Raw genomic sequence first — 16,008 nt, 5'->3', positions numbered from 1 at the left:
ATCGGCAGACGGACTCTCAACCACTACGCCACCAGGGAAGCCCAGTAGGCACCTTTTTAACCACGCTGGAGCCCTCTCCCAACCCTTGGACCAAATGGAAACAATAAAGCTTTTTACAGGAAAAAAAAAAATTCACGTGTTTGAAACTAGAGGATGCATACACAGTCTCTCTACACGTTTAAACTTTTCTATAATAAAATATTAAAGTCATGTATCAATTTCAGAAAGGTACCTAGTAAAGAAAAAAGATTATTTCCTTTACACATAAGTTTTATAAAATTTCCTTTAAAGTTTAACTTGGAAAAGAAGATTAAGAGCAAGAATACAATATTATTTTATAAAATAAAAAACAAAGCAACTCCCAATTCCATTGCGGGCAAACGATAAATGGCTCTTGGAAACTACTGGGCTGTACTAATTTTGTTCAAATTGGCAACGAAGGATCCTCCACCACCACCATCATCCTTTTTTTAAAAAAGCAGATAGCCTGAATTGCTAAACCCCCAATTCTTTATAAAGATACAGCTTAACAGCTTGAAAATATGTTGCCAAACTGAGAGTAGCACCAAAAATCTTTAAGATTTACAATCTGTTCTTAACCTAAAATTTTGCTTTGATGCATAATACACCTTCCTGAAATAATTCTACAATACAAAAATAATCCCAAACACTGAAAAAAGTTTGCTAAAATAAAATTGGGATTTTTTTACTTTTTCTACTGGTAGCAATGAAAATCACTAGAAACTATGTTTTTTTTTTTTAAACATTTATTTATTTATTTATTTTTGGCTGTGTTGGGTCTTTGTTGCTGTGCGTGGGCATTCTCTACTTGCATTGAGTGCGGGCTACTCTTCGTTGTGGTGTGCGGGCTTCTCATTGCGGTGGCTTCTCTTGTTGCGGAGCACGGGGTCTAGGCGCGTGGGCTTCAGTAGTTGTGGCTCGGAGGCTGTAGAGTGCAGGCTCAGTAGTTGTGGCACACATGGGCTTAGTTGCTCCGCAGCATGTGGGATCTTCCCAGACCAGGCCTCAAACCCATGTCCCCTGCATTGGCAGGCAGATTCTTAACCACTGGACCACCAGGGAAGCCCAGAAACTATCCTTCTGTTCTTTTCAAATCATCTCCTTTAAAATCAAGCTTTTACAAATAATTGGTATAGAAGATAAAATTCAGTTTTTAAATCTTCAAATTATTTAGATATCAAAGACAGAAATACTGATTTTTTTCATTAATGATGAGAAGAGACTCCATTTAATAGATCTGACATTTATAAATTTTAAGCATTTAACCAAGCTGGAAAATTGGAAAATTATAACAATTACAGGTAGAGAATATCATTTGTCCATTTTCATTACGGTAGTTCATTACGGTTCATTACGGTAGTTACCTATCCAGAGAACCAACAGGAGTTCTCAGATCCAATGTCATATAATGGGATTTGGGCAAGTGCTCTGAACACCACTTTTATTTAATATGCACCACATGCACATGATGCAGGCAGGGAGAGGTTATGAATCCATGCACTGAAGACGAGACAGACTGGGGCTATTGCCAAACGTGCGCTGAGTCGATTAGGATGTTGCTCAAAGTTCTTTATACTTAATGGTTTCCTTGAAAATAAGTGCAGAAGCAGAAATGGGTACACATCCCAAAGCATCTTCTTCATTTGGTTTCCTGTGCTTTCTTTGCATTCTGTTTTTCTTTTGCCTAGAAATTAAAGATAGTATACTATAAAATCTTAAAAGACTGTTCCAGTTCATATTAAAATGAAATGTGTCTAAGAGGGCATTCTTAAGCTAAAAAGCTTGAGATGCGTTGTTTGCAAGATTTCTAGAGAATTATCTTTTATAAGACTCACAACAGACTACTCCTGGACAATGATATAGTTATGCTTTGCCCTCAATAAAAAAGGGTCATACTTGGTTTGCAGTTCTTTCTTACCTGAAGTTGAAATGTATTATTATAATGGTAACAATTTAAAAATACAAAATTACTCATCCTATAAAGTCATACTCATTCATAACTATTTCAAAACAATATATTTACATGTGTGCCCATTTCTCAAACAAACTGAGTATATGAAAAATCCTATATTAATCTCTGCATATTTGAATAAATGAGTTTAACATAATAGTTTACATGAGTTTAACATAACTAAGGATTATATACCCATAGTGTTGATAAACCTCACATATAAGTGAGGTTTTTTTCGCTCATGTAAGACCAAAAAAATGTTTTCACAAGTTTCACTTGAACCTTGTAACAAGTATAGAGCTTGAACACAGTAATTCTATTTCACTTTTTAGCAGATGAGGAAGCCAGAGTTTACAGGTGTTATCAAACTTGACCAAGTCACACAGCTAATCTATAACAAAACCTCAATAGAGGTCAGACACATATTCTATAGCAGTGCTTCTAATGTAGAGACCAATGACCTGGGGACTGTGTTAAAATGCAGGCTGAATTGGTAAAATGCCTGAGGATCTAAATTTCTAGCAAACTCTCAGGTGATGCCAATTCTGCTGGTCCTCAGGTGACACTTTGAGAAGCAAGATTTTAGAAGACTAGAATATAATGTTCTTTCCACTATGGCACTTGAATCAGAAAGAAACAAATAAATTAGACTTTTGCTATTATACAATTAAGAAAAAAACTTCTTTAATAAGAACTATAATCTTTTTTTTATAGTGCATTATAATGATAATAGAATTATTGTACAACCATATGATAAAATTAAGTGCAATGCATTAGAATATATTAAGAGGAAATATGTTATACATACCATATAAAAATTTAAAAATTACTTGCATAAACATTTTTAATAACAAGCATAATTTGTAATTTGATATGTACAATTTCTCAAAGAAGTCTTCTGTTTCCAAATAATAAAAATACTATTCAATTTTAGATATAATTTGGAAATAAAAATATGTACCTCTTTTCTTAGTGATCTCTGAATATACAGGAAGTTTACTAGGATTAACAGGAATCAATCTACTGGTTAATGACATAAATTTTACAACATAATTTAAAAAGCAAAGACATATAATGCAGAGTATCCATACATGTATTAAACTATATAATTCAGATAAAACTAAGGGTGAGCTAAATAAGTTAAAAATAATTGCCATTTATTGAGCACATATTATGAACTTGACCAATATTATCTCATTTAATCCTTAAGAATGTGAAGTGTGATTACCAATTTATAGGTGAGCAAATAGATTCTATAATAAAGTAAATAACTTGCCTAAAAGCAACAGTTAATAACATAACAGCTAAGTAACATATCTGAGATTTAAACTGAAAGCCTGTATTCTGTTTTGCCTTTTTTGAAAAATAAAAAATACTGTATTTCAAAATAGCATGGAAAAAATGTTCACTGTTAAGAAATACTTTCCTTCTATTTAGTGTGCTAGTGATATACTAAAAATTGCTGACTGAAGTCAGATAATTCTGTAATCATAGGTATTAATGTACATATTATTGCAGATAACTTTATTCTTCTACCTTATTTCTATTAAGAGATAGAAAAAGTAAGTTCTGCAGATTAGTTATTTATTACCAGCTGAATTATAATGTCTTGGTAAAATCTGTACAAAATTCAGTACTGTGCTTTGAATCCCCCATAGCAACAAAATCTGTGATTCTAAATTATGGTAGGTTATTGATGGTTATTAAAAACCTGGGATAGACAATGATTCAGAAATACATATAAAGGTTGAGATAAAATTTGAAAAGAATTGTAAATGTACCTGAATAAAAGTTTTACAAATGAAATCTTAATATAGCTGACTTTATTTTATATTTTAAGGAACAGATTTGGTATATGGCACAAGAAGTTTTATAACTTTATATTTTTAGGTTACCTCCTGAGCAATCTTTATGTAATGTATACTCAGTGAACTGATCAGATAAGACCAGAAGCTTCATAGAACAAGAACACTTACACGGCAATATCTTAACCTAATTCATTAAAGCCGCATGCTCTTGGGGGAATCAAAGTCCTCACTCTTTGTTACTTTGTAAAATGAAAAGATTTCCACAGGTCAAATACTTCCACACCATCACAGGCAGTCAGGACCTGCCTCCAATTACTCAGAAATCTGATCCTGGATGGCTTTAGCAAGTAGCAACACTGCCTAGACTAGCCACATCTTTTCTTCTTTCACTTGGCATTGGGGGAAAGGGGGGGATTTTTGACATAATAATCCATTTCTGAATTCTACATGTAATTCTTTTCTTAGAAGTATTACTTATTAAGTAATGTTCACTACTAAAGTCTTTATATTGGATATAATTGTAAAATGTAATCTTAATCTATTGTTTTTTTAATTTTTAACATTTGCATTTACCAGCAGAAAGTGATATTTCAATACGATATATGATTTCTTTTTTCAAAATAAGATGAACAAAAATATATTTGTGCTAAGGAAGCTGATTATTGGCAGAAATTAAGCATTTAATTCTAACCACAGATTCAAAATTTGTGGACGTGAAATTTTAAGTGGCATAAAGCTATTTAGGAGCTACGCTGTGATCCCCCAGAATCTTTAGCGTGACTTTATTCTAGCACTTATCAGAATAATACTATGCAGCACAGTACTATAATCATGTATTCCTTTCCCCAACTCAGTTGCTTAAGACAGAAAAATGTGTCTTAATTATGTGTATATCCACTGACTTTAAGAGACTGCCTCAAATATAGTTTCAGCTAGATAAATGTTGGATAAATAATCAAAACATTTCAAAAATTTTAATCAAATAATGAATCTGAATTCCCTTCAGAATCTAGGCACATAAAAGATACTGCATATACAGTATCTTTCTGTATAGTGTCTATACAGAAAGAAATATATCTCAATATTACTTGTACAATATTATTAGTCAAAGAACAAGCAAGTCAGTAACTACCCTTTCAATAAAACAGACATATAATGTCTTTGTATTATATTCAATAAAACAAATGCAAACACAAGAAGAGACTGAGTTGGTATTCCACTAACACTAGGCATTCATATACTGCCACCCTGTGTCCAAAATAATGTGAACTAAGGAATTATGGTTCTAATGTAAAAGCTGAAAAGCTATTGTACTCTATCTATGCTTTTTAAAAAATTATGGAAATATACTGTCATTAAAATCAAATAAGAATGGTCCTTTTCTTAATTTGCCCAAAAAAGTTTACTCACAGGCCAATTTGAAAGCACAACATATATATTTTAAATTTCTCTAATAACATTTGTCTGGTCCCTAATAATATTTATCTATACTTAATACCTGATACATCATACAATTGAGCATAACAGTCTATATTTCATTTTGTTTAATATTTTCAACAGAGAAATATTTCATAGTGTTTCATACAAAGAATATAATATCGAGGTACTCTGTTAACCAGGCAATTCTGAGGATCACAGGACCCTAATTGTTAATCTAAAACTTTAAAAATCAGTTTCCCATCTTGGACTTTTATGATTTAGCACCCTGAGATACATGAATAGAAAAACCTATATGGAAAAGAGAAGACTTAGTAGTCCTCTTCTAAATTTTCTTAAATGTAAATTTTTACATTTAATGCTAAAAGTTGAAGCACATGTTCAGGATCTAGATAATAATGTATATATAAAAACCTTAACTCACATCTTGTATTATTTAGAATTTATGATGATATCAAACAGCTCGGTTGAAATGTATCTTTGCTTCATGAACTTAAAAATAAGAAAAAAAAAACCTACCATGTATTCTGGTCTTTAAGTTAACGGTCCAAATTTTTCACTAACCTATGCGTTTTCCCTCAGTGGAAAGAGTAATAACTTAGGAATAAGAAAACCTATTTCTTAGGCTAGGTTATGTTTTTTCCCCCTTCATTCTAGTAGTAAATTTGATGATAATTCAAATTTTTGCTAAGTTAAATAAGAAAAATCTATTATTTCAATAACTAAAATTAATAATTTGTTTTCAGCTAAAGAAAGAAAACTGTTTTACATTTCATTCTAATATAGCACAACCTGAATTCCTGACACTAAGGATTCTGGAAAGCTAAAGCAGTAATGCAATTCCTTATTTTTATTTTGCAATATTAGATTGAACTAATGTTCCTCTAGATGAAAAACAGTAAGTAAGAGCAAAAAAATGAAAATAAAAAGCTTCAACCAATTTTATCTCTTCTCAAGCCAAAAAACATTTTTTGGAGAATCTAAATCTAATTTAAGTATTTGCCAGTAAAATACTTACCTTTTCTACTAGTGGTATTAACTGCTGGTGTTCTGCTAAAGTCTTTAACAATTCCATAATGAACGGCAGATAATTATGCTTCCTTCTGATATTTTCAATCTGAAAATAAAACATATATCAAACCACACTAACTTTGTATTTTCACTAAGTTTCTGATATTTTAATTTTTGTCTCCAACTCAAAATAGTAATGGAAGAAGATCCTCCATTCCCATAAAAAAAAATATGAGAAATAATGAGACTTCCATTGCGATTGAGAATAAAGACTAATTACAATAAAACATATGGAGAGAGCTCCCTGGGTGCTGCTTCCTACTCTTGGCTTAGCAAATAACAGTGGGTTTTAAAAGTCTAATCTGAGATAATTTATGAAAACTTAACTTATGAAAGCAAACTTAGAGGGACTTCCCTGGTGGCGCAGTGGATAAGAATCCACCTGCCAATGCAGGAAACATGGGTTCAAACCCTGGTCCAGGAAGATCCTGCATACCGCAGAGCAACTAAGCCTGTGCGCCACAACTACTGAGACTGCATGCCACAACTACTGAAGCCTGCGTGCCTAGAGCCTGTGCTTTGCAACAAGAGAAACGACTGCAATGAGAAGACGGCACACCGCAATGAAGAGTAGCCCCCATTCACAACTAGAGAAAGCCCACTCGCAGCAAACGAAGACCTAACACAGCCAAAAATAAATAAAATTAAATCTTAAAAAAAAAAAAAAAGAAAAAAGGAAAGCAAACTTAGACGGCCCATGTGATAAATTAACACTCTTGCTACTACACCTATGTAAATAAGGCCATGCCTAATGAGACCAGCTTTATTGTGTGATTAAGAACAATCTTTCTTTGACATTATTTTTGACCAAAAGCAAATAGACTGTAGGGACTGTCTGGGCTTCAGTGGAAAACTGTGCATTGTCTAAAGTATGCTCTCCCAAGTTACGTGATTGCAACCTTTCACTGTCTGGTAGAGGTTCAATTTACTTCCCTTCCCATAGGGGAAGAAAAAAGTTTCCATCTTTTGTGAATTCGTTTCAACATTCCTATACTTCACATAAATTTGAGCTTCTTTGACTTCTTTGAAATAGTTGTGACATCTTACAGGTTTGCTCAATTAATGAACTAACTAAAATTTTAACGTGTTCATTTTATATCAATATGAGAATCATTTTATTTTTTTGAACAAAGCATTCTCCAACAATGTAGCAAAGATTCTAAAAACTTAGTTTTATTTTAGATAATTATTAAAAATTAATTATGTAACAACACTGCACAAGAATATATGAATAATAGGTAGGGTTTTTTTATATCACATAAAATAGAAGATAACATTCAAGTTTTCATCCCTTACTTTCCTGTCACCATATATTCAGCCCTCCTTTTTCCTGCCTGAAATACTCTGGAGCCAGTCCCTACCACTTCCACCTGAAGAAATCCTACTAGTCCAAGGTCCATGTATTCTAAAAGTCACATTGCTGGCTGTTAAGTGTGTTGCAAAGCAGTATCCTGACACTGTGGTAAGCAACAGAAAGAAAAAGAACAATCCCTGCCTTCAACTGAGCTTAAAATGAAAAACTGCTTTTTCTACTGTGACAAACATGACAAATTGAATAAGAACCATTTCCAAAGTCCTACAAAATTCGAACTTTCCTTCACTCTTTTCACTCTCTGAAAAAAGCTTATCAGGCGGAGCTTTAAGATGGCAGAAGAGTAAAACGCGAAGATCACCTTCCTCCCCACAAATACATCAGAAATACATCTACATGTGGCATAACTCCTACAGAACATCTACTGAACGCTGGCAGAAGACCTCAGACCTCCCAAAAGGCAAGAAACCCCCCACATACCTGGGTAGGGCAAAAGAAGAAAGAAAAAACACAGACAAAAGAATAGGGATGGGACCTGCACCAGTGGGAGGGAGCTGTGAAGGAGGAAAGGTTTCCACACACTAGGAAGCCCCTTCACGGGCGGAGATTGTGGGTGGCGGAGGGGGGAAGCTTTGGAGCCGTGGGAGAGAGCGCAGCAACAGGGGTGCGGAAGGCAAAGCGGAGAGATTCCCGCACAGAGGATCAGTGCCGACCGGCACTCACCAGCCCGAGAGGCTTGTCTGCTCACTCGCCGGGGCGGGTGGGGGCTGGGAGCTGAGGCTTGGGCTTCGGTCGGAACGCAGGGAGAGGACTGGGGTTGGCGGTGTGAACACAGCCTGCAGGGGCTTAGTGCGCCACGGCTAGCCGGGACGGAGTCCGGGAAAAAGTCTGGCGCTGCCAAAGAGGCAAGAGACTTTTTCTTCCCTCTTTGTTTCCTGGTGCGCGAGGAGAGGGGATTCAGACCGCTGCTTAAAGGAGCTCCAGAGACGGGCGTGAGCCGCGGCTAACAGGGCGGACCCCAGAGACGGGCATGAGACACTAAGGCTGCTGCTGCTGCCGCCACCAAGAAGCCTGTGTGCCAGCACAGGTCACTATCCACACCCCTCTTCCGGGGAGCCTGGGCAGCCCGCCACTGCCAGGATCCCAGGATCCAGGGACGACTTCCCCGGGAGAACGCACAGCGTGCCTCAGGCTGGTGCAACGTCACGCCAGCCTCTGCCACCGCAGGCTCGCCCCGCATCAGTACCCCTCCCACCCCCTGGCCTGAGTGAGCCAGAGCCCCCGAATCAGCTGCTCCTTTAACCCCGTCCTGTCTGAGCGAAGAACAGATGCCCTCAGGTGACCGACACACAGAGGGGGGTCCAAATCCAAAGCTGAACCCCAAGAGCTGTGCGAACGAAGAAGAGAAAGGGAAATCTCTCCCAGTAGCCTCAGGAGCAGCGGATTAAATCTCCACAATCAACTTGATGTACCTGCATCTGTGGAATACCTGAATAGACAACGAAACATCCCAAATAGAGGAGGTGGATTTGGGAGCAACAATATATATATATTTTTTCCCTTTTTCTCTTTTGTGAGGGTGTATGTGTATGCTTCTGTGTGTTATTTTGTCTGTATAGCTTTGCTTTTACCATTTGTCCTAGGGTTCTCTCTGTCCGTTTTTTCTTAGTATACTTTTTAGCACTTGTTATCATTGGTGGATTTGTTTTTTGGTTTGGTTGCTCTTTTCTTTCTTTCTTTTATTACTAAAAAAATTCTTTTTTAATAATCATTTTTTATTTTAATAACTTTATTTTATCTTCTTCTTTCTTTCTTTCTCTGTTTTCTCCCTTTTATTCTGAGCCGTGTGGATGACAGGGTCTCGGTGCTCCATCCAGGAGTCAGTGCTGTGCCCCTGAGGTGGGAGAGCCAAGTTCAGGACACTGGTCCACAAGAGACCTCCCAGCTCCACGTAATATCAAACGGTGAAAATCTCCCAGAGATCTCCATCTCAACGCCAAGACCCAGCTTCACTCAACGAGCAGCAAGCTACAGTGCTGGACACCCTATGCCAAGCAACTAGCAAGACAGGAACACAACACTACCCGTTAGCAGAGAGGCTGCCTAAAATCATAAGACCACAGACACCCCCAAAACACACCACCAGACGTGGACCTGCCCACCAGAAAGACAAGATGCAGCCTCATCCACCAGAACACAGGCACTACTCCCCTCCACCAGTAAGCCTACACAACCCACTGAACCAACCTTAGCCACTGGGAACAGACACCAAAAACAATGGGAACTACGAACTTGCAGCCTGCGAAAAGGAGACCACAAACAGAGTAAGGTAAGCAAAATGAGAAGAAAGAGAAACACACAGCAGATGAAGGAGCAAGATAAAAACCAACCAGACCTAACAAATGAAGAGGAAATAGGCAGTCTACCTGAAAAAGAATTCAGAACAATGATAGTAAAGATGATCCAAACTCTTAGAAATCGAATGGAGAAAACACAAGAAACATTTAGCAAGGACCTAGAAGAACTAAAGAGCAAACAAACAATGACGAACAACACAATAAATGAGATTAAAAATTCTCTAGAAGGGATCAGTTGCATAATAACTGAGGCAGAAGAACGGATAAGTGACCTGGAAGATAAAATAGTGGAAATAACTACTGCAGAGCAGAATAAAGAAAAAAGAATGAAAAGAATTGAGGACAGTCTCAGAGACCTCTGGGACAATATTAAATGCGCCAACATTTGAATTATAGGGGTTCCAGGAGAAAAGGAAAAGGGCTGAGAAAATATTTGAAGAGATTATAGTTGAAAACTTCCCTAATATGGGAAAGGAAATAGTTAATCAAGTCCAGGAAGCACAGAGTCCCATACAGGTTAAATCCAAGGAGATTACGCAAAGACGCATGGTAATCAAACTATCAAAATTTAAATACAAAGAAAAAATATTAAAAGCAGCAAGGGAAAAACAACAAATAACATACACGGGAATCCCATAAGGTTAATATTTCAGCAGAAATATTAATACTGATATTTCAGCAGAAACTCTGCAAGCCAGAAGGGACTGGCAGGACATATTTAAAGTGATGAAGAAGAACTTACAACCAAAATTACTCAACCCAGCAAGGATCTCATTCAGATTTGACGGAGAAATTAAAACCTTTACAGACAAGCAAAAGCTAAGAGAATTCAGCACCACCAAACAAGCTTTACAACAAATGCTAAAGGAACTTCTCTAGGCCGGAAACACAAGAGAAGGAAAAGACCTACAGTAACAAACCCAAAACAATTAAGAAAATGGTAATAGAAACATACATATCGATAATTACCTTAAATGTAAATGAATTAAATGCTCCAACCAAATGACATAGACTGGCTGAATGGATACAAAAACAAGACCCATATATATGTTGTCTACATGAGACCCACCTCAGACCTAGGGACACATACAGACTGAAAGTGAGGGGATGGAAAAAGATATTCCATGCAAATGGAAGCCAAAAGAAAGCTGGAGTAGCAATTCTCATATCAGACAAAACAGGCTTTAAAACAAAGACTATTACAAGAGGCAAAGAAGGACACTACATAATGATCAAGGGATCAATGCAAGAAGATATAACAATTGTAAATATTTATGCACCCAACATAGGAGCACCTCAATACATAAGGCAAATACTAACAGTCGTAAAAGGGGAAATGACAGCAACACAATCATAGTAGAGGACTTTAACACCCCACTTTCACCAATGGACAGATCATCCAAAATGAAAACAAGTAAGGAAACACAAGCTTTAAAAGATATATTAAACAAGAAGGACTTAATTGATATTTATAGGACATTCCATCCAAAAACAACAGAATACACTTTCTTCTTAAGTGCTCATGGAACATTCTCCAGGACAGATCATATCTTGGGTCACAAATCAAGTCTTGGTAAATTTAAGAAAATTGAAATTGTATCAAGTATCTTTCCCGACCACAATGCTGTGAGACTCGATATCAATTGCAGGAAAAAGTCTGTAAAAAGTACAAACACATGGAGGCTAAACAATACACTACTTAATAACCAAGACATCACTGAAGAATTCAAAGAGGAAATCAAAAAATACCTAGAAAGAAAGGACAATGAAAACACAATGACCCAAAACCTATGGGATGTAGCAAAAGCAGTCCTAAGAAGGAAGTTTATAGCAATACAATCCTACCTTAAGAACCAAGAAACATCTCAAATAAGCAACCTAACCTTACACCTAAAGCAATTAGAGAAAGAAGAACAAAAAAACCCCAAAATTAGCAGAAGGAAAGAAATCATAAACATCAGATCAGAAATAAATGAAAAAGAAATGAGGGAAACGATAGCAGAGATCAATGAAACTAGAAGCTGGTTCTTTGAGAAAATAAACAAAATTGATAAACCATTAGCCAGACTCATCAAGAAAAAAAGGGAGAAGACTCAAATCAACAAAATTAGAAATGAAAAAGGAGAAGTAACAACTGACACTGCAGAAATACAAAAGATCATGAGATATTACTACAAGCAACTCTATGCCAATAAAATGGACAACCTGGAAGAAATGCACATTCTTAGAAATGCACAACCTGCCAAAACTGAACTGGGAAGAAATAGAAAATATGAACAGACCAATCACAAGCAGTAAAATTTAAACTGTGATTAAAAATCTTCCAACGAACAAAAGCCCAGGAACAAATGGTTTCACAGGCCAAGTCCATCAAACATTTAGAGAAGAGCTAACACCCATCCTTCTCAAATTCTTCCAAAATATAGCAGAGGGAGGAACACTCCCAAACTCATTCTACGAGGCCACCATCACCCTGACACCAAAACCAGAAAAAGATGTCACAAAGAAAGAAAACTACAGGCCAATATCACTGATGAACATAGATGTGAAAATCCTCAACAAAATACTATCAAACAGAATCCAACAGCACATTAAAAGGATCATACACCATGATCAAGTGGGGTTTATCCCAGAAATGCAAGGATTCTTCAATATATGCAAATCAATCAATGTGATACACCATATTAACAAATTGAAGGATTAAAAACCATATGATCATCTCAATAGATGCAGAGAAAGCTTTCGACAAAATTCAACACCCATTTATGATAAAAACCCTCCAGAAAGTAGGCACAGAGGGAACTTTCCTCAACATAATAAAGGCCATATATGACAAACCCACAGCAAACACTGCCCTCAATGGTGAAAAACTGAAACCATTTCCACTAAGATCAGGAAGAAGACAAGGTTCCCCACTCTCACCATTCTTAAACATAGTTTTGGAAGTTTTAGCCACAGCAATGAGAGAAGAAAAAGAAATAAAAGGAATCCAAATCGAAAAGAAGAAGTAAAGCTGTCACTGGTTGCAGATGACATGATACTATACATAGAGAATCCTAAAGATGCTACCAGAAAACTACCAGAGCTAATCAATGAATTTGGTAAAGCAGCAGGATACAAAATTAATGCACAGAAGTCTCTGGCATTCCTATACACTAATGATGAAAAATCTGAAAGAGAAATTAAGAAAGCACTTGCATTTACCATTACAGCAAAAAGAATAAAATACCTAGGAATAAACCTACCTAAGGAGACAAAAGACCTGTATGCAGAAAATTATAAGACGCTGATGAAAGAAATTAAAGATGATACAAATAGATGGAGAGATATACCATGTTCTTGGATTGGTAGAATCAACATTGTGAAAATGACTATACTCCCCAAAGCAATCTACAGATTCAATGCAATCCCTATCAAACTACCACTGGCATTTTTCACAGAAATAGAACAAAAAATTTCACAATTTGTATGGAAACACAAAAGATCCCGAATAGCCAAAGCAATCTTGAGAACGAAAAACGGAGCTGGAGGAATCAGGCTCCCTAACTTCAGACAATACTACAAAGCTACAGTAATCAAGACAGTATGGTACTGGCACAAAAACAGAAATCTAGATCAATGGAACAGGATAGAAAGCCCAGAGATAAACGCACGCACATATGGTCACCTTTGATAAAAGAGGCAAGAATATACAGTGGAGAAAAGACAGCCTCTTCAATACGTGGTGCTGGGAAAACTGGACAGCTATATGTAAAAGAATGAAATTAGAACACTCCCTAACACCATACACAAAACTAAACTCAAAATGGATTAAAGACCTAAATGTAAGGCCAGACAGTATCAAACCCTTAGAGGAAAACATAGGCAGAACACTCTATGACATAAATCACAGCAAGATCCTTTTTGACCCACCTGCTAGGAAAATGGAAATAAAAACAAAAATAAACAAATGGGAGCTAATGAAACTTAAAAGCTTTTGCACAGCATAGGAAACTATAAACAAGATGAAAAGACAACCCTCAGATGAAAAGACAACCCTTAGAATGGGAGAAAATATTTTCAAATGAGGCAACTGACAAAGGATTAATCTCCAAAATGTACAAGCAGCTCATGCAGCTCAATATTAAAAAAACAAACAACCCAATCCAAAAATGGGCAGAAGACCTAAATAGACATTTCTCCAAAGAAGATACACAGATCGCCAACAAACATATGAAAGAATGCTCAACATCATTAATCATTAGAGAAATGCAAATCAAAACTACAATGAGATATCATCTCACACCAGTCAGAATGGCCATCATCAAAAAATCTACAAACAATAAATGCTGGAGAGGGTGTGGAGAAAAGGGAACCCTCTTGCACTGTTGGTGGGAATGTAAATTGATACATCCACTATGGAGAACAGTATGGAGGTTCCTTAAAAAACTAAAAATAGAAGTACCATACGACCCAGCAATCCCACTACTGGGCATATACCCTGAGAAAACCATAATTCAAAAAGAGTCATGTACCAAAATGTTCACTGCAGCTCTATTTACAATAGCCAGGACATGGAAGCAACCTAAGTGTCCATCAGCAGATAAATGGATAAAGAAGATGTGGCACATATGTACAATGGTATATTACTCAGCCCTAAGAAGAAACGAAATTGAGTTATTTGTAGTGAGATGGATGGACCTAGAGTCTGTCATACAGAGTGAAGTAAGTCAGAAGAAAAACAAATACTGTATGCTAACACATATATATGGAATCCAGGAAAAAAAAAAAAGGTCATGAAGAACCTATGGGCCAGACGGGAATAAAGACACAGACCTACTAGAAAATGGACTTGAGGATATGGGGAGGGGGAAGGGTAAGCTGAGACAAAGTGAGAGAGTGACATGGATATATATACACTACCAAACATAAAACACATAGCTAGTGGGAAGCAGCCACATAGCACAGAGAGATCAGTTCGGTGCTTTTTGACCACCTAGAGGGGTGGGGTAGGGAGGGTGGGAAGGAGGGAGATGCAAGAGGAAAGAGATATGGGAACATATGTATAACTGATTCACTGTTATAAAGCAGAAACTAACACAGCATTGTAAAGCAATTATACTCCAATAAAGATGCTTAAAAAAAAAAAAAAAGCTTATCAGACAGACTGCAAGTGAAGGAGAATGACATTATTAAAGACAGCCTTGCTTAATATTTTACTCTGAGTTATATAATGTTTGACATAATTAAAATAAATTAAAAAATGTTAAGCCCTAAAAAAACTGGAAAGCAAAATTTAAAAAACGAATCCAACTTTGTATTAAATTGGTGATAGGATGACACCAAGAGAAAATTTTTTCAGATGAATTTTAAAATATGCTAATTTGAATGCACATCCAAAATGAAATACATCCTAATGAAAAAATTAACTGAAGAAAAAACTTCTCAGTTGTTATTAATACTACTGGCACTGTTATTCTGAACCTTTTTATATATACATACAAATACAGATGGCATAAAGAAAATAGGTAATTATGTTAATGTTGATAGAAACCAAGACTTTCAGCTGAAAAGATACAAATGCTTAACTTCAAATATAAAGCCCTTTTATCCTAAATTTGAGTATTAATATGAATTCATGTTGCATTTTCTCTTCAAAAATAAAAGAAACAAATAAAAACGTATTTCTTAGCTCTGAAAAGTCCTAGAAGTAAAGAAGAATCAGTTATGACTGAGCACTCTGAGCCATCAGATAATGGTTTCTAAATACGATTTCTCACCAAAAGCACTCAGGACTTCTCGAAAAAATGGCTGATTCCAAGTCTGAAGCAGGAAATGTACAAGATGAGTCTGAAACATCTTGTCATACTAGAAAGCAAGGAAGCTATGAAAGATGAAGAGAGTCACATCAAAAGGACTTAGGAGACAGCCTGAAGTGGCTTCCAATGGCTAAAGATGGGATAATCTGAGCATCAATAATAACTGCAGTGAACTTTAGCATCAAATATGTTAAATATGTGTTTGTAATAATACTTGAAAAAAGAAAAAAAAAAGGAAAGAAACCTCACTAGT

At 36.1% G+C, this 16,008-nt stretch overlaps 1 protein-coding gene across 6 annotated transcripts in view; it reads right to left on the bottom strand.

Annotated features, from left to right (window-relative positions):
- Positions 1–1,248: 1,248 nt before the first annotated feature.
- Positions 1,249–16,008, bottom strand: part of UCHL5 (ubiquitin C-terminal hydrolase L5) — a 46,881-nt gene continuing 32,121 nt past the window's right edge. For 2 of the 6 annotated variants that reach the window (XM_022579206.2, XM_022579207.2), the window contains exons 10-11: positions 6,236–6,334; positions 1,249–1,705 (exon numbers count right to left, since the gene is read on the bottom strand). In XM_022579206.2, coding sequence (XP_022434914.1) covers positions 1,661–1,705; positions 6,236–6,334 — 144 coding nt within the window. In that variant the 3' untranslated portion in view covers positions 1,249–1,660. Of the gene's footprint in view, positions 1,706–2,932; positions 2,996–6,235; positions 6,335–16,008 lie in introns of those variants that run through there. The other 4 variants (XR_016391947.1, XM_089906651.1, XM_022579208.2 and 1 more) reach the window with 4 other exon arrangements.

Source organism: Delphinapterus leucas, chromosome 1, assembly GCF_059928025.1.
Source record: "Delphinapterus leucas isolate spDelLeu-1000000601 "Yukka" chromosome 1, BTC_Dleu_Yukka2, whole genome shotgun sequence".
Taxonomy (NCBI): domain Eukaryota; kingdom Metazoa; phylum Chordata; class Mammalia; order Artiodactyla; family Monodontidae; genus Delphinapterus; species Delphinapterus leucas.
This window is presented reverse-complemented; position numbering and strand designations above follow the sequence as displayed.